This window comes from Solanum verrucosum, unplaced genomic scaffold (genome assembly GCF_900185275.1).
Source record: "Solanum verrucosum unplaced genomic scaffold, falcon-dt-bn FXZP01000064.1, whole genome shotgun sequence".
NCBI lineage: Eukaryota > Viridiplantae > Streptophyta > Magnoliopsida > Solanales > Solanaceae > Solanum > Solanum verrucosum.
In genome coordinates this window covers 1,712,935-1,732,719 of record NW_026020144.1, presented here as the reverse complement: position 1 = coordinate 1,732,719, position 19,785 = coordinate 1,712,935, and the positions used below count along the sequence as shown (strand labels likewise).

The 19,785-nt window shown below is 35.0% G+C and overlaps 3 protein-coding genes across 4 annotated transcripts in view; 1 reads left to right on the top strand and 2 right to left on the bottom strand.

Moving 5' to 3' along the window:
* LOC125827712 (floral homeotic protein PMADS 1) overlaps positions 1 to 19,785 on the top strand; it is a 305,579-nt gene that overhangs the window by 207,030 nt on the left and 78,764 nt on the right. The gene's annotated exons all lie outside the window — the stretch shown is intronic.
* Positions 660 to 3,849, bottom strand: LOC125827735 (purple acid phosphatase 2-like). The gene is made up of 8 exons (XM_049507062.1): positions 3,629 to 3,849; positions 2,586 to 2,786; positions 2,381 to 2,492; positions 2,005 to 2,234; positions 1,727 to 1,865; positions 1,423 to 1,643; positions 1,191 to 1,312; positions 660 to 1,104 (listed from the first exon to the last, which is right to left on the bottom strand). The coding sequence occupies exons 1-8, from the start codon at positions 3,812 to 3,814 to the stop codon at positions 909 to 911; spliced, it is 1,407 nt and encodes a 468-aa protein (XP_049363019.1). The 5' UTR covers positions 3,815 to 3,849; the 3' UTR covers positions 660 to 908.
* Positions 5,261 to 10,219, bottom strand: LOC125827685 (peroxisome biogenesis factor 10). Its single transcript, XM_049507004.1, has 11 exons — positions 9,841 to 10,219; positions 9,727 to 9,758; positions 8,711 to 8,800; positions 8,260 to 8,354; positions 7,911 to 8,121; positions 7,173 to 7,242; positions 7,006 to 7,084; positions 6,276 to 6,409; positions 5,711 to 5,805; positions 5,490 to 5,578; positions 5,261 to 5,366 (listed from the first exon to the last, which is right to left on the bottom strand). Exons 1-11 carry the CDS (start codon positions 10,034 to 10,036, stop codon positions 5,264 to 5,266), a joined length of 1,194 nt encoding a protein of 397 aa, XP_049362961.1. The 5' UTR covers positions 10,037 to 10,219; the 3' UTR covers positions 5,261 to 5,263.

The window sequence follows — 19,785 nt, the reverse complement described above, 5'->3', positions numbered from 1 at the left end:
ATAATCACTGCATTGATAATCCCTAGATTACTAATCCCTGCATTACTAATCTCTGCATTATCACTCTTTCTACCAAACGACCCCTTAGTTTTCTTTCTTTCTTTATTTGTGGATTTAGCACTTTGGGTTGAGTTCGGGTCTTATTTTAGTTTATGAAATGGGCCCAATTGGGTCGTTTAACAATAATCAATAAAGGATATACAAAAATAAATACTCATATTAAATACAGTTTCATCAATCTTTATTGTGTGAAAACACGTGATTTTTATTTTTTATCAACTCGTAAAAGGCTAAAAGCGTAACTTATATTTTATCATTAGCAAAAAATGTGAAGTTCTATGTGAAACATCTTTAAATTATGTTTAAAATGCCATAAGAAGGTAGTCGTTGAATTTTTGTTTCTATGTATAAAAAATACACGTGCAACTTACGTGCCACATGACTAATATAAACAGTAGCTCCTGGAAACGAATAGGAAGATCCTGAACTATGGTATAATTGATAATATAATTGAGTTCAGTCTTTTCAGAATACGGATTAGCTACGAACAATATGTTCATAATTAAATGATGTAGTTAGTATTTGTTGTCAAATGGGTCACGCGCGTGAAAACTAAACTAGTATTGTTATAGAGATGGAAGAAGAAAATAAAACAAAAGAGGAAATATAAACAAAACATTTTGTCTATAATTGTACCATAAAGTCCCATATTTTCAGTATTCTGCAAGTCCAGATTTACACATATGATCACTCCCATATATAGTGTAAATGACAAGCTGAGAGAGCTTCATTTTTTGCATATTTTCCAAGAGTAAATTAACATTGAGTAGCCTTCTATAAAATTACGTCGAAAACATCTATAATACTGCTAACCAGACGATTTTCAGTAACGCGATAAAGGGACCACCTCATTTCATGAAATAAGCTACAGAGGATTCCTCCAATTTCCAGTATCTGTTAAGAAGCCATACAGAGTCTGCTTCAATAGCGAATTTATCATGGTTACGATTCCAGCCAAAATAGGCATGAGTTCTGTTCTTGATATCCAGTATCCCGTGCCCAAAGCTTGCTTCTCGATAGGCAGAATACCTTGGTTGTGTCATCCTGCAACAAATGAAGCGAGACATTTTTTTTTTGAAACTGACTAAAAAGGAAAGTAAGACAATCAAATTGAAACGATGGAAGTATACTCTGTAGCTAATCCCTCTTGATTTCCTCCATCTCCAATAGTAATATATACCGGGGCAGACTCATCCTTAACTGGACTGCACGATCCATTTATGATATTGTAGGCAACGTTTGATACACGCTCCTAAGATGCAGATAACAACATACATAAGTTAGCTTGAAAATTACCAGATGAAAGCAAAAGCTGTTAAATTTTAGACTGTAACTACATGTATGGTAAGCGCGGAGACTTACTGATCGTTCATAGGCATGAACATGACCAGCGAAGACAACGTCCACCTTATACTTCACAAACCATGGTTCATATATTACTCGCATTGTTTCCCCTTCCATATAGTGATGTACATAACTACTGTACATTGGACAATGCATGAGTACAATGAGCCATGGTGTCTCACTCCTGTTAACTTTAGGTAACTCGTTCGTTAACCATTTCCATTGAGGAGTGTATTTACCTAGAAAAAAAAGACATACAGAGAAACTAAACTTATAGCACGACGATAATTTACAACTTTTTAAACAAATGCTAACTTCTTACCAAAAGCTGAGTAAGAAGACATGACGATAGTATAGGCCGAAGCTCTCTTTATAGAGTACCAAAGCGGAGAAGTACTTTGTGATTCTCTGTAAGGCGTAGAAAATCGATGCTTGTAAGGTACGAAAGGCTTAGATTCACCCTGCAAGAAATTGACTATGCTGAATAGGAATAACTATAGCACTATCAAGATACTACCAGGAGCAACAAATGTAACGATAAGCTAGTTATCATTGTTAAAAAACGTCATCTTCCAGAATAGTTACGAATAGGATGCTTACAATTTCAGGAACAAAATCAAGTTCATGATTTCCGGCAGTCCAAATCCAAGGTTGATATGCTGCACTTCTCTCGATAAATCTCCCCCATGTATCCCATCGTATGTTGTCATGAAACGGATAATTATCAGCATAAGAGAGGTCTCCAACGAAGAGTAATGTCTGGCCTTTTAGAGGGCTCAACTCGTAATGAGTCAGTGTGCTATTTGAGTCGTATGTCTGACCAAGTTCCCTGTTCGATAAACAGAACGAGTTGAAAAAGTCTATAACTAATGTAATTAGTCCAAGCTACATGCTCTTAAAGAAAGATATATAAACATCATCGTCTCGAGGGACCTTAAGACCGGAAAAAAAAAGTGAGCAGTACTTTAGACATTACCAATTAGACCAAATGTATAAGGAACATCAGGTCCAGGTTTTGGAGGAGTTACAAACCAAAACTGTCTAGTTGTGTTTCCTAACCCCACTTCATAGTAGTACTTTGTATCAAACTGCAACAAGATCATCAAAATATCATTTTCTTAAGCATTTCTAATTGTTCAATACAAACATTACGTGCCCAAATGGAATTACATTGTACGTACCTCCAGATCCTTGATGGTACAGTGATGAATATATCCAGACGTGTAATTGTAATACTTGTAGCTAACAACAAAGCCCACCGCGAAGCTCTTAACATTACTATTTTCAACCCAATAGAGGACTGCATTTGAGCCAGGTTCATCAGTTGTAGTCCAAGAAACAATCACGCCATTTCCTTCATGATCACCTTGTGTTATGTAAACCTTCAACATTCATTTGACAGGATGAGCTAAACCAAAATACACAAGGTGGCACCATAGACAAGTAACATCAAGTACTACATACTACTCCCTCAGTCTCAATTTATGTGACTTACTTTCTTTTTTAGTCAGTTTTAAAAAGAATGACACATTTCTATATTAAGCAACAATTTAACTATAAAATGTCTGTTTTACCCTTAATGAAATGATTTATAGCCACACAAATTCTTGTCATTCATTTTAGACCATAAGTTTTAAAAGTCTTCATTCCTTTCTTAAATTCTGTGTCAAATCAAAGTATCTCACATAAAATGGGAAGGAGGGAGTAATATGTTTTGTCTCATCACGACACTCGAGAAACAATGGGATTATCAAAAGCGTGTGGATGCTAAACACAACAAAGCTGTGCAGAATTAGAATCAACTAATATAGACATCTATATGAAATTCTGCTCCCAAATGCCACAATATTAACAATGAGAGAAATACACCCAAAATTCTCGTCAAGTTTAGGGGTGTTTTCAACCCTTGTCTCGGCTTTTTATTAAAAGCCCCATGTTCCTACCAGAGTTTGAAACCATTTGTTTTGTTATGCCATGTGGTAGATCAGGGTGTAGCTAAGGGGACGAAACTCATAATCTGTGTCAAGTTCAAGGTGTTTTCAATACTTAAAAGACAAAAATATATAAATAAGAACTAATGAATCAATCAATTACACCTCAATCCCAGATTAATTATAACTCTATTAAGATCAACTTAAACCTCGGATTATACTTTGCTACGAAATTAAACTCAAAATTATGAAATCAAAACTCAAAAATTAATAAAATAAAAATCAGAAAAAACCTGCTGGGGAGCATTGTAACCAGTTGGCACTCGAAATACATCACTGTTCAATGACATATCCACATTAGAATTATAATTTCTTACATAATCACTGCTAATTCCACCATAACACAACTCAATTTTGGTGCTCAAAACTAAGCCTATAAGTAAACACACAAATCCAGAATAAACCCCTTCAATAACCATTTCTTTGATTTGAATATATTCAAAAAAAAAAAAAAAAATTGGGGTCAAACAAAGATTTTATTTATAGCACATTAAGGTAGCATTAGTAGAAAGAGCAAAAATAAAACTTGTTCGGTTTGATTTGTTATGTTTATGGGTTTAATTGAAAGGGGCTCCACGTATAGGCAAAAGTGCCAACACTAATTTATTTTACATAGTGATTGATGTATATATCTGTATGATGTGAGGACGTGGAAAGAATATTCATTATTCCTCTGGAATAATGATTTATTTCAATATTTTATTAGTACAAATAATTTGATAAAATAATCTCGAGGCATCAAATTAGATACGAGATAACGTTAATCACAAATTTTAATTCTGACTAAAATTAGTTATTTGGGTGTGTCAAACAATTTCATTTATTTGGAATTTTTTTTTTTAATATTCTAGTTATAAAGTAATTTTTTTTCATGATAAGTTTTATCGTGGTTTATAATAATGTATAATGAAAATTTTATATCAACCAAGAAAAAATTATATCTGAATTCGAGATGTAAATTACAATTTAATCTTTTCTTTGCTCTTGTTTTTGTGCGCTAAAATACCAAAATGAACTTAACCCAATTATCTCAATGGCCTTGGTAGTCACTTCACTTTCGAACCAATTATAATCCAAACGATGGATCCAGCCCAAGTTGTTTGCCCTGCGATACTTACCCATTCAGAGCTTGGCAGTGAATTAAAGATCACTAGATAGAAAACCATAGAACTAGAGCCTAACCTACTTCATAATATCTGCTAACTCTTCAAGAGGTAATTCTCGTATTAAATTTCAACAAGTAAATGCATTCTAGAATGATCAAATAGGTGGATGGTTTAGCTAAAAATAAGATTTGCTTTTGCTTTTACATTCTATTATATCTTTGAGATTAATTATTAATGTCAAATTTTGCAGTAAAAGAAGTGGTAATAGAGCAATTTCACATTCACACACATTGGAAGAGAGGGAATTTTTCATCTTTATCTTTTGGTTTATATGTGTTGAAATTCCAGAGTAAGAATACTTTGCAAATGTTTTCATATATTTAAAAAAATGTTGCAGTTCATGTTACATTGCATTTCAACTCTTATTTCTCATACCCGGTCGACTAATGCTGGAAAAAACATGCCAAGTAAAATCTGAGTTAATATTTCTCATACCGGATCGACAAATGCTTTCGATAAAATGATCTGCCAAAGTTTCTCATCTACTCGTGGTACTCTCCTTACTTACACGGCTCACAACCACCATTTTACCTCAACAGCACTTCCTGAGCTGTGTGTGTAAGCAACAGAAAAGAAAACAGGATCTCATATTTCTCGTCATGAAGTACACTACTGAATCTTTTCTTGACACCATTTGGAACAGACCTGTCCTTCATGATTTATTTTGCAGTTATCTTTTTGCAATATTTGACCTATCCATGACTAAAAATCTGAATGATACAGACAAACCAAGCTTGAATGTGTTACGGGAGAACGACAAAGCGGACATTCAGGCTTTTCATTGCACCACTCCATTATGCAGTTCCTACAATTAGTGCAAAAAGGTAAGATCATTATGTCTTTTTCCTCTTCTTTCTTTCTGGTTTTCCGGGGAATGAATTGTTAACCAAAATAATGGGCATAAAGAGAAACAGTCAGGAGTCAATACCAGCAAAATACATGACCACAAGGTGTGGCTGTTGGATGTTGGCGGCTGCTTAGGCAAAGTGTGCATTTGCTTGGACTGTTTCCTTGAGACTGAAACAGCATAAGAGTAATTTGTTCAAATAATTAAATTTAAGCAAAGGAAGTTTATCACTTCTCTCTAGGTCAAATAACCTAAATGAATTACGTAGAACACTTAATTCTTGAAAGTAAAACGAAATATACCTCTGAAGTTGATGTGGATTCAGCAACCAATCCATACTTCTCAGTTTCGGCAGTTATTAGATTGCCTTCCTCATTTAAAACAGGTAAACCTCGGCCTAAAGATACAAAGAGAAAAGATTACAGCCAAAAAGTGAAAAAAATTGACCCACGATAGACCGGAAGAAGGGAAAAACTAATACAGAGAGACCACAATATTGATCTACTAGTGCATAGTTACAGACCGAGAAAAGGTACATGACTGCAAAGACACAAAAGTAACCTTGAAGACCAAAACCAAATTTTGTGACTTCATGAAGCATAATTACTCTTTCTGCTATGATCGCATCTTCCAAATCATAGAAAACTGCATTTTGAAATTAAAATCCTTCTCTCCTCTATTGGTGCCAAGCCTCAGTCACACACTCACACCCTTGGAGCATATGATGGAAGTCCATAATGGGTACAACTATTCTTCTTCTTCAAACAATAAAATATTTTGTATTTTGGGGTGACAAACCTAAATAAACATTTAGCGCATGATACTCAGAGAAAGTCCTGAGCATAAGTATATGCAAAAAAGTTTCACCTGCAGAAGTTCGATAAGTTCCAAAGGGTGCTTGTTGAGCAGAAGTTGAAACGGATGATAAACTACTACGTCTCAGACCTTCAGCAGCAAGAATACATAATTGAATTAGAAGGAAGACCCCTAGTATTTGATATCTGCACGACAAGAACATTTTGAGCAGCCAATAATGTCCAACTGGGATCTTTATGAAACCAAGGAGCCAAACAATCACTATTTCAGAAATGACTATGTGCCAGACATAGAATCATCCACTACTGTGAAGTTTGATACAGAAAACGTTTTAAACAGTACATGAAAGTGAAATATCTGACTACCCACATCCCAAGGCATAGAGTAGAAGACACGTCCAATGCGCAATATTTTTGGCAAAGCTAAAGAGTCTTTCCTTTTGAAGACCAGTACTCCCAATATTTCCTTTAAAATACCAGAGAAAAAGCATTAAAAAAAATATTTAAAAAAACAGAAGCAGCTGGCAGAAAACTAATAAGCACTGATACAAAAATATTTTATCCCAAGGTCAATGAGGGACGTCATCTTTGTCAAATGAAAAGACCATTTTTGTGCAACTTTCTCCTTCACAAGGAAACGAACACAAAAGAAGATTATATAGCCAGCAATCTACCAAATTTTGTCAGAGGGACAAGAAGTCATTTTTCAAAGAGCAGATATCTGATGCAAAGAGTTACAGACCATACAACTATTTCTGCAACAGAAGCTTGAAGCAATTTACCTAGGTCGCTGGTTCATAGGTTTTCCAATGAACACATAGTGTATGCCTGCAGCACGTTTTGATATATGATAATAAAGTCCTGACACAGAGAGAATTTACTGACTTTTAGCATGTGTTTCAGAAACTAGCAGCACTTAATTGGTTTATTGAGTGGCAAATAAAGTCACCTTCAAAATAGAAGAACATGAGATTGGTCCGGATAACCAATTGCAAGATCTCACGAGCAAGGGGAAGCATCTGCAAGAATCAGCAAGAATGTATGTTGTTTTACAAAAATTGGAAGTGAAAGATGATGGAGAGTTCACCAAATGTGCACTACATACTTTTCAAGGTACTTCCCAATTATCTCTACATGTCAACTATGTCTTAGCCACTTTGGCAAGCTACAACAAAATAAAGGAGTTGAACATGACAGTCAGCAGTTCTGGCAGCTTCAAGGTTAGCCATCAGTAAATAGGGTTTTGTCGGGCCACAAGACATTCTATTAAGGTGGAAGTAATTCTAAACTTTTGTACTAGGTATATGGAATATCACAACTATTAGCTTGCAGTATTGCTCCACGAGGACCTCTGGACTTAACAATTGGCGAGTGCACAAGATCCAGAGAGTTTAACACCAGCCGCCAAAAGTCTAAAAAGTGTTGCAGGAAATCCAGTGAGTCGTAGATGCTTCATAAGGTTCAAGAGAATGTCCAAATTGCAGTATAATTTAAAAAAAAAAAAAAACAGATTTCCAACTCAGAAGAAATCCAGCTTAAGATTTAACTGAAGCAACTTTATCCATTGAATTTTGTGGATAACATCTATGACAAAGAGTTATATATACAAGTCAGAGAGAAACACATAATTTAATGCCCAGACTTCGGCAATCTGAGATAACAAAAGCTTATGAAGAAAGGGGTGTACCGAAGGCCACCTTCGAACTGTATACAACCAGAAATCCCTTATCTTGGCTTTCAATCTTGAAAGAGCTGAAATTGATGGACCGGATGTTGAAGATGAGTGTATCTCAAAAGTAGGTGACGCCTCAGCTTCGTTGCTTGAAGTAGGATCATCCCCAAATGCATAGTCCGCCATTGAATCAGCCAGGGTGATGCCATGGGAAGCTGCTCTAGAACTGAAAAACAATACATCATAAATAAAAGGCAATAAATATTGGTGGTTTGCAAAACCATACAATAATAAATAATTGTTACAAGGAAAAGTAAGAGGTGTGGATGTCTTTATATGAAGTCTCCGAGAAATGTAAATGAACCTGACTCTTTCTGCAATATATGGAACAGCTGACTGATAGAAAATAAAAAGAGCACGTCTTGCAGGTGTTGGGGAAAGTCCATATGGTCCTGCAACCTGTAATACCAAATTGTAATTCGAACATAGATACTTTTGCACAGAAGAACAACAAAATTTGCTGATGCAGTAAATCAAATGGTAAAAATCATATAATTTAGAAAAGTACACCTGTTTTTGAATTCTTTTGTATAAAATATTTAGACTAAGACTTGTTACTTTATCAGAAAGAAAGAATGTTCTAGTCTAGCACTCCATAAAACTTCTAGTTTGTGTTGAGTTAAATTCAGTAACATAAACTAAAGGGGAGAGAGTAGTAAACATGAGTAAAGACAAAATACACAACAGGAGAAAAGCCAAACGGCTCAAGACACTTAGACACGATGTAGAAACAGCAAAACATAAATTCATTCAACCTGAGTGATATCACAGTATTCTTCTCCTAATGTTTGCTTCCCTGCACCCGTTGTCAGCATATAATAGAGCATCTGCCCTAAGAGTTTTGCCTGAAATGAAAAATGCGCCAACTCTAGTATTAGGAAGTAATGACTATCCTTGTGGTATAGATTCTAGGTTAACAACTTATAAAATTAGAACCGTTAGGCTTCACAAGTAAGACCCACGGGCTATCTCATGTCATTTCGGATCCACAAAAGAAAAGGAAAGGGTAAAAGAGGAGAGAACTGATACAATTAGTTTTGAGGTCAGGCATGGTTGGAAGAGAAAAACATAATTCTTCTTTCCCATCCAATTTCTACAGTAAATAGTAGAATTATGAACAACCACTAATTGATAACATTGTCGGTCATCTTCATGATAAGCCACCAAAATAAGCAAGTTGCTCTTGCACTATAATATCACACCTCGTGATGCCAGGTCATTCTAATCATTTTCACTTCTTTAAATTGAAACTCCTACCCAATATAAAAGGAGTACACAAAGTTTTCATCTGACTAATACCTACAGTCATTTTCAGATTGTCACTTGTAGTTTTCATTTATTTCTTGGATATCCTAACCCATACAGAACTCCAGACTCTAACCACCAGGTCTTACCCCAGCCAAAAGAGGATCAGAAGAAAAAAAACATTCTACGAAAGCTCACAGTAAGAGATGAGGGTGATTCTTGCTGAAAAACTCCCCATTGCAGTTTTCTCAATGATTCAGATTTTTCAATACCTCAATTGGAGTAAATTTCATTTTGATTAGTAATACATCACTTGGCAAATGGATTTTGCCATGAAGTTCATTATTCTACTAAACAGAGCAATATCTCAAGGTACATACAAGGTCCCTTATCCACTATCAACAATAATAAAAATTAAAAACAAAAAGAATCGGTTTTTCCAACTCTTAATCAAATAAAAATTAAATATTTTTCTCATTAGTTAACAACTCATACAGAAGCAAGTAAGCTTAACAAAACGAATTACCTCATTCTGGTAAGTTACAGCGACTCTTGTACCTGAAAAACAACAATTTTAAGTTTTCCGAAAGATACATAGATAGGTAGTGAAGCTAATCACAGAAAGGGTAGTAAGAGAGACCGAAGAGGTGACGAAAAGCATCACGGCAAGCTTCATAGACGAAGGAGGCATACTGGTCATCTTTCTCAGCAGCCCTCATAATCTCCGGCTGCGCAGCCAGCGGAAATCTCTTGACGCTGCTGCCGGAAGTGGAGGCGCCACCGCCGTCACTGTTTCCGACATTGGTTGAAGTTCTAGAAGCTTCTCCCAATCCCATAGTTCAGAATTCAGATATGCAAATCGGTGCTCAACCCTAAAGCAGTGGCTTTAGGCCAAAAAAAAAATAGGGCTCTCAAAATTACAAATCCTCGAAAGAAGCAAAAATCCCCAAATTCAGTTCAGGCAAGATTTAACGAAGAACCAAAAGCATCGAGTAGAACACAGACAAAAGAGGAAGGAGATAACAGCATTGGAAGGACCAAAATACCCCCAAGTAGAATATAAAAAATTACTTATGCATTTATTGTTACTGTTAATTTTAAAAAATATATTTTGTTAGTAAGTTCTTACCGATTATTATGCACATAATTTCAAAACTTTACTATTCATGTAATTAATTTTGTATGTCAATAAGTTAGCATTTCTCTATGATAGATTGAGAGGCAACTTTGTTAAGAAAAAAAATGTTAAATTTAAGTTTTTGTTTTGAGTCCGTTTACACATGTCTAAAGCTGGACTGTCAAAAAATTTTATTGGCAAAGAATTTCTAAAAATTGAATAAATGAGGTGAAAAGGATGTCGAAATCAATCTTTTTTTGTCATGTATCCATTCATTATTTGGCTTTTGATTCACAAATGGATTATAATTAATCCGAAATAGTTTGTCAAAAGTCATTCATTTCAATTGATTTTGAGAATGATTAACTATAGCTAGTTGTATTGTGATGCCTTTTGTGGTAATATTATAATTTTTCTTGCTTATGCATATTGTCTGGAACTCGCCGTCAAATGTATGTTATGTGAAGAGAAATTTTAGATATGACTTGACTTGAAAAATGATCTTAAACCCTCTTTGAATAGTTACTCTGTCTAAATTTTTCCTTTCCTAACGACCTTAGTCAACTCCATTGAGCTTTAACCTATTCATTGGAAATCATGTAGCACCTTCTTTAATCCATTTTCCTAATTAGCACCCCCCCCCCCCACCCCCCAAATTGTTAGTCATGAAAATGTAGGTTAAAAGCCTAAGTTTGAAGGAAATACAAATGAAAAATGAATCATAAGTCTAAGTTTGAGAGTGCTCATCAAATAATGACAGAGGAATGAATTTCAATGTGTTAGGTCACCATATGCTTCAATCAAAAGTGTTTAGCGGAGTCTATGGATAAAAGAACAAAATCTTTGGGCTTTGAAGAAAATGAGTCTTTTGAAGACAATGAACAAACTAATTAGGACGACAGAAAGAGTAATATCTTTGCAAATAATCAAAACAATTTTTTTTAAAGAATCTGATCGAATTTTATATCAGCTTATATTGTTTGTTTTGAATGGATATGACAATAAAACGAACAAATTCATAACCCAAATGATGTAAGACTATAATTAATGGGGTAAAAACACAAAGTGAATATGTATAATGAATTTTATACCAATTTCTTAAAAGGTGGGACTTGTAAATTAGAAACTAAAAATTTCAAGAATAATTATATCATGAAAAAAAAATTGAATCGAGAAAATCCAACTAAAATAAAGTCCTAGAAAATATATCCCTTGATATTTGAAACTCGTCGGTATTATACTTCCTATCCCTTTTCCCTTTTTGAAGAGTTAGCTTAAATAGTTGCTCCTTCACTGATTGAACTAAACATCGTTGATAAACGTATAATATATGTATAATTAATGTATAATGTATATATATCGATTAGAAAAAATAAATAAATAATTTATCGAACTATTTATATGAAAATTCCCCTTTTTAGTGGTTTAAAATCGAGAGGAATGATATAGGGAAAATTGTATATAATAGCAAACTATTAATTCAAATTAAATACTATAAACATAGTTTGATTTAATTGTACCTCATAGCAAATTGTTGTTATTTCGCCTCTCTCCTAGTGAATCTCGCTCGCCACTCTCGCTTTTTATACAAACGCAAATGTATAAAATGTGTTTGTGTTTGTATAAAGTGAGAGAAAATTGTATATATACATATATTTTCATTCTCCTCTCTCCCCTCTCCCAGATCTCGCTCGCCACTCTCCCAGATCTCGCTCGTCAGTCTCTCCCTCGCCTCTCTTACAAACAAAAATGTATAAATTGTGTTTATGTTTGTATAAAGCGAGAGAAAATTGTATATACACATGCAAATACATATATCTTCGTCCTATACACTTATAATTATACAATACAAATATTTCCCTGCCCAGTTCTCTTTTGTCTTTCTCTCTTTCTCGCATTATACAATCACAGATTATACAATTGATCTTTTGTATATGTATACCGAAACAGAAACAAATTATATATAACTGTTTTCTTTTGTATATGTATAGCAAAATATACATATTTATGTTTGCTATGGAGCGCAATTATGCAAACTATAGTTATATCATACAAATATGATTTTTGTGTTTGTTATATGTGAAAATTGTTCAATGATATATAGGTCAAAGACACATCTTACTTGATTAGACATATACGTTTAATTTTACTCCTTTAGTTTAATTTGTTCTCACTTTTCACACAAACTAGACAAAAAGCAAGAGGACAATAGTAATTGTCTATACCATATAGTATGCCTTTTCCATCTCTTTCTTTCTTTCTTTTTTCGAAAATAACTTTTTAATATTGATCAATATTACTATATTATAGAAGAGTCTAGGAATGACTACCAATGGTCCAATAAAATCACTACTAATGTCCAATATATTTATAAAATATATAAGTGGGCCCCATCACCTTCCACTTAAATACTACATATTATATATTATTAATTACTATACTATAAATCACAACTAATATCCAATATATTTATCAAACTATATAAGTGGGCCCCACCACCTTCCACTTAAATACTACATATTATATATTAATTACTATACTATAAATGACTTAAATACTCCATATTATCTATTAGAATAATTAACAATTATTTGACACTTTAAATTCTATCAATGCCATATAAATTAGGATAAAAAACCTAACATATAATATTTAAATATATTTAAAAATAATATAAGTAATACTATACATTACAATAATTAACAGCTTAATTATTTAAAACTTATATAAAAAATTTAATTGACTCTCTAAATTCTATTGGTACCACATAAAATAGATTATATAATAAACATATATTGTTTGAAATTGACGAAAAAGAAACAATAAATTACAATAATTAATAAAAAAAATAGTCCACTACAAAAAATCTATCAATTAACAACATATATTGTTTGAAATTGACGAAAAAGAAACTATAAATTACAATAATTAACAAAATAAATCTCTCGACTCCAACAAATCTATCGATTAATGCCACATAAATTGGGACATGGCAAATAACATATATTATTAAAAAAATTTGGTTCAAAATGTACTATAAAATACAATAATTAACAACTTAATATATTAAAGAGACATATAAAAAAGGGTTAATATTTGAAATTCTGCATCTGCCACATAAATTAGAACAAATAGAGTAATAAATATTATTTTCAAAATTATGTTAAAAAAAAGTACTACAAATCACAATAGCTAACAATTTAAAATATTTTTAAAATCATATAAAAATTACAATAACTTCTCAAATTCCATAATATGACATAAATTTTAAAAAAAGTGTTATAAATCATAATAAATAGTACAATATTTCAACTACTTAAAAGTATTATAAATTGTAATAAATAATACAACAATTTAAATTACTTAAAATTTAACGACTTAAAAATATTTTTTTAAATGTATTAAAATTTTGGTTAATTGTAAAAACTTTACATGTGCCACATAAATTGGGACATGGAGAGTCACACATATTTATTTTTTTAAATTACATTACAAGTATTCTATCAATTAACAACATATCTTGTTTGAAATTGACAAAAAAAAAACTATAAATTACAATAATTAACAAAATAAATCTCTCGACTCCAACAAATCTATCAATTAATGCCACATAAATTGGGACATGGCAAATAACATATATTATTAAAAAATTAGGTTCAAATTGTACTATAAAATACAATAATTAACAACTTAATATATTAAAGAGACATATAAAAAAGGGTTAATATTTGAAATTCTGCGTGTGCCACATAAATTAGAACAAACAGAGTAATAAATATTATTTTCAAAATTATGTTAAAAAAAAGTACTACAAATAACAATAGCTAAAAAGTTAAAATATTTTTAAAATCATATAAAAATTTCAATAACTTCTCAAATTCCATAATATGACATAAATTAAAATAAAAAAATAATATATATTGGGCCCCGTGTTGGCACGAGGTCCTATATCTAGTAAATTGAGAAATCGTGAAAAAAAATATAGATGCAAGGGTGGATTTATGTATATATAAAGGAATATGGCACACATTTGAAGTCACAAAAAGATTATGGACAGAATATCGAATCTGGCAAATTTGAAATTACCTATAACCATGCATTATCGTTGTTTGTCATTATTAAGTTTAATTTGTAATGAGGGTGGAACTTCGCTTCTGGATTTTGCTAAGGCATTTGAGTTGGTGATTGCTAACTCATGCTTTCCGAAGAAGGAGAACCACATGGTTACCTTTCATAGCTCGGTAGCTAAGACTCAGATAGATTACTTACTCCTTAGGAATGGTGATAGAGGCCTCTTTAAGGACTGCAAGGTTATCCCAAGTGAAAATCTTACTACCCAACACAAGCTTTTGGTGATGGACCTGGTAATTAAGAGGGATAGGAGGAAAAAGATTGTATCTGATCGACCGAGGATTAAGTGGGGTGGCTTGACCCCTGACCTTTCTCGGGAGATGGGTGAGAAGTTGAGTGGGGTGGGGGCTTGGAGTGGTAGTGGGGATGCGGACACCATATGGAATAAAGCAGCTAGTTGCATTAGAGAAGTTGCTTCAAAGGTGTTGGGGTATCAAGGGGTAAATTTGGAGGCCATAAAGGAGATTGGTGGTGGAATGGGGAAGTCCAAGGCAAAGTGGAAGCGAAGAAGGCTGCATACACAAAGTTGGTGGAGTGCGTAGACGAGGAAGAGAAGCGGACGCTTAAGAGAGTTTATAAGACGACAAAGACAGAAGCTAAGTTAGCAGTTACGAAGGCTAAGACGGCAGCTTTCGAACGCTTGTATGTCGAGCAGGGGGGACAAAGGTGGGGAGAAGAAATTGTATAGGCTCGCAAAAGCAAAAGAGAGGAAGGCTCGCGACTTGGACCAGGTGAAGTGTATCAAAGATGAGGAAGGCAAAGTATTGGTGGATGAGACCTCCATCAAGCAAAGATACTTTCACAAACTTTTAAATGAAAAAGGGGGCGGAGACATTGTGTTGGGTGATTTGGCGCACTCTGAAAGTCTTCGGGACTTTGGGTACTGCAGGTGTTTTAGGATCGAGGAGGTTATACGTGTTATTAGTAGGATGAGTAGGGGAAGAGCGACCGGACCCGATGAGATTCCGGTGGATTTTTGGAAGAGCACGGACAAGGCAGGTATAGAGTGGTTGACTGGGCTGTTTAATGTTATTTTTAAGACAGCAAAGATGTCTGATGAATGGAGGTGGAGTACAATGGTTCCGTTGTATAAAAACAAGGGTGATATCCAGAACTGTAACAACTACAGAGGTATCAAATTGTTAAGCCGTACTATGAAGATTTGGTAGAGAGTGGTAGAGATGAGGGTGAGAAGAGGGGTGTCCATTTCTGAGAATCAGTTTGGATTCATGCTGGGACGGTCGACTACCAAAGCCATTCATCTTATGCAAAGACTGGTAGTAAAATATAGAGAAAGGAAGAGAGACCTACATATGGTGTTCATTGACCTTGAAAAGACCTATGACAAAGTACCGAGGAATGTCCTCTGGAGGTGCTTGGGGGCTAAAGGTGTCCCGATGATTTATATTAGGGCGATAAAGGACATGTACGGTGGAGCCAAGACTCGGGTTAGAACGGTTGGAGGTGACTCAGAACATTTCCCAGTTGAGATGGGGTTGCACCAAGGATCAGTCCTTAGCCCTTTTCTATTTGCTTTGGTGATGGACGAGTTGACGCGGTCTATTCAGGAGAGGGTCCTATGGTGTATGTTATTTGCGGATGACATAGTACTGATTGATGAGACGCGGGACAGAGTTAATGCGAGGTTGGAGGTGTGGAGACAAACGCTGGAGTCCAAAGGGTTCAGGTTTAGTAGGACCAAAACAGAATTGTCACGACCCAAGCCTAGGGCCTAGACGTGACCGGCGAATGGGGAACCCGAAGGAACCCCAAACAAGCCTCATAGCATATCATTACACATCCTTGGTCGCGGAAGCAATTAAAATGACCATAAGTGATAAGCATAATCAAGGGGGAAATCGGGACTAAGGGAGCAAGAGAAAAAAAAAAGAAATGATACATAAATATCATAGATGAGTCAAACTCAAGCATAATACACAACTTGTCCAACACCACCTCTAAACATGAGTACTTAGCGGGGGCCAAGACAAACTACCGGGCTCACCCTCATAGTCAAAACATAACTAAAAAGAAAAAGTCTTATACATAGCAAAAGATCATGAGCAACGTCCCCGGAATGGAGGACTCACCAATAACCTTGATAGGAAATCGTATTAGCCACGCGGAGGAGGATGCTCCGGTCCCTACATGGTGACATCATGTAGGCATAGAGTATGCGTTAGTACGTTTGAATGTACTAAGTATATGGGATGCAATGCAATGCTACAATAGATGGACATCATAGGAAAAATGCATAATCATACCCGATAGATAGCATATTAAAGAAATGATATATATAATGACGCTTACATAAAAATCATATTTAGTGGGACGTAGTACATGTGTGGTGAGTGACCATCATTATAGTATTTTTCAAGGCCTACCACCCCCTTGGAGAGGCGAAAGAGGTACAAACCCCTCAATGTGGTTACCCGGGCCTACCACCCCCCGAGCTAGGGACCAAGGTACAAACCCCTCGATATGGTTATACGGGCCTACTACCCCCCGTACTAGGCAACCAAGGTACCAACCCCTCGATACGGTTATACGGGCCTACTACCCCCGTACTAGGCTTGGTCGACTCACAACACTATATAGAGAAAATCATATACATGTATCCCTTTCATCATCATTTCAATAATTATATAATCATCCTACTCATAGGATGTACATTGGACCTTCCATTTCCTAAGAATTCTATAAATGACATTTTATCAAACACATGGTGGGCTATTGTTCATGTAGATAAAATCATGTCTTTCAAGAGTACTAAGTCCAACCAATTCCAACATTCATATAAATCAGCCCACCAACAACATACATCTATATATATCAACCTTCATAATTTGATCATGGAAGCATGAAAACCATAAATATCACATAATAATTCTATTTCATGATAATATGCAAAAATAGACCATAATAGGATGTGTAGTAGTAATTCCATAATTCAAGAGTTCATAAATGATCATAAGGATCCATAAACTTGAAGTAAAATAGAGGATAAATGGTTGGACTTGTGGAAAGGAAGGTTTCCACAATCAACCCACATACCTCAACTTTGGAGAATCCTTGATGAAGATTGGAATGGAGAATTGAAGCTTGAGATTGAGTCTTGAATCCGGAATTAGAGCTTGAGATGTTTGAATTTGGTTGAAGATCTTGGTGAAATTTTGGAGAGGGATTAGTGAGTGTTTTTGAGTGTTTTGAAGCTAGAAAGAAATATAACTAAGTATGGGACATATCCTCTTTTATAAAAAAAAAAACGTCTCCAGCCCGCTACAGTAATATAGCTCACTGGAATTTGCGATTCTGCCCGGACAGGTTTTACGAAAATGATCATAACTCCTTCATCCTAACTCGGAATGAGGTGAAACCAATTGCATTGGAAAGATAACTCTAAGGGCTTTAATTTAATAGGTTGTGGCCCTTCCAGTTCCTTGTGTGCTAAGAGATATGCCTCTTTAAAGTTGACCCTCCAAATCGCATTTTTTGCGATTTTCGAATTTTGATACGGTTGCTCTAAAATTCGGGTTAGACCCATTTCCCACTCAATTTGACCCCCTGAATAAGAATATGAAGTCGAATTTCTGAAATCATGCACGGATTTTGAGATATATGGAAATTACAATTATAGGTGTTTCCGAAGCACATTTTCGGGCATTTTTGGGGTCGTTTCAAGAATATTTGGGGTGCAAATTCAGTGATGCGTTGGATGAGGCAGATGTGGATGTGAGACTTGCCACACAGATCATTCCTAAGAAATAAAGTTTTAAGTACCTTGGGTCTGTAATCCAAGGAAGTGGCAACATCGATGATGATGTCACACATCGCATTGAGGTTGCTTGGATGAAATGGAGGCTTGCCTCTGGAGTCTTGTGTGATAAGAAAATTCCACCTAAACTTAAAGGTAAGTTTTACAGAGTGGTAGTTAGACCGGCCTTGTTGTATGGAGCGGAGTGTTGGCCAGTCAAGAACTTACATGTCCAGAAAATGCATGTTGCGGAGATGAGGATGTTGAGATGGATGTGTGGGCACGTTAGGAGTGATAAGATTAGGAATGAAGTTATCCAGGAGAACGTGGGAGTTGCCTCTGTGGTGGATAAGCTGAGGGAAGCGAGATTGAGATGGTTTGGACATGTGAAGAGACGGTGCGCAGACGCCCCAGTGAAGAGGTGTGAGGGGCTAGTTGTAGAGGGTACGCGGAGGGGTAGAGGTAGGCCTAAAAAGTATTGGGGAGAGGTGATTAGACAGGACTTGGCTCAGCTTCGCATTACCGAAGACATGACTCTAGATAGGAAGGAGTGGAGGTCGCGTATTAAGGTTGAAGGTTAGTAGGGCTAGCGTGTTGTCCTCCCTTGCGAGGGTATGGGTTGTTAGCGATTGTAGTAGTCCTAGCCTTGCACTTGTAGTTCCTGTCTGTGATACCTATAGCCTTTTGTTATTTACTGCGTTTCACTTATCTCATTGTTTTATGGATGTTACTGTCTCCTTTGTTGATTATATACTATCTTTCTTATTAGATGTTATGTTTTATACACTGTTTTCCTCGCCTTTTACTTGGATTTGATGTACTTGAGCTGAGGGTCTCTCGGAAACAGCCTCTATACCTCTACGAGGTAGTGGCAAGGTCTGCGTACACTCTACCCTCCCCAGACCCCACCTAGTGGGATTTCACTGGGTATGTTGTTGTTGTTGTTGATATATATAGTGACATTGAATTTTTAAATCTTGAATTCATCTTTAAATTAGAATTTGTAGTGGAATTGAATTTGCTGTCACGAATATATTGAATTGATTTTCTAGAGCCACTTTTGATCACTGTTTCCTCCTTTAATAGTGGTCACTACTTTCTCTTTCTCTCTCTTTTTACTTCACTAAATTAATTAAAATAAATAACCAAACGTGAGATCATATTTAATTAACCAAATTTTCCAATACAAAAATCTTTTTCACTGGTCCTAGAGTATTTCCCGTAGTGGGAAAATGTCTTTTTTTTTAAAAATATATTTAAAAAATGAGAATTCAACTTTGTAAAATGAAAGGCACAATGTGATTGTGATATATCATGCTTAGCATGGTTCTTTATCATCAAGCAGGGTATATATCCACTAACTAAAATTAGGCCTATGAGTTAAAATAAACTTTTGCAATATGCTTTTGCTTTACTAGTTAGTCATTTTCAACCTATGCGGATGAAGTGCATGAGCACCCATTAATCTCGAAAAATATTATGTATATTTTTCGAAAAACTATCATTCTGATCTTCCTGCCCCTTAGGCCCTTGAGCAAGAGTGTGCGAGTTAGAGTCAGTTTGGATTTTTTATAATGTTTAAT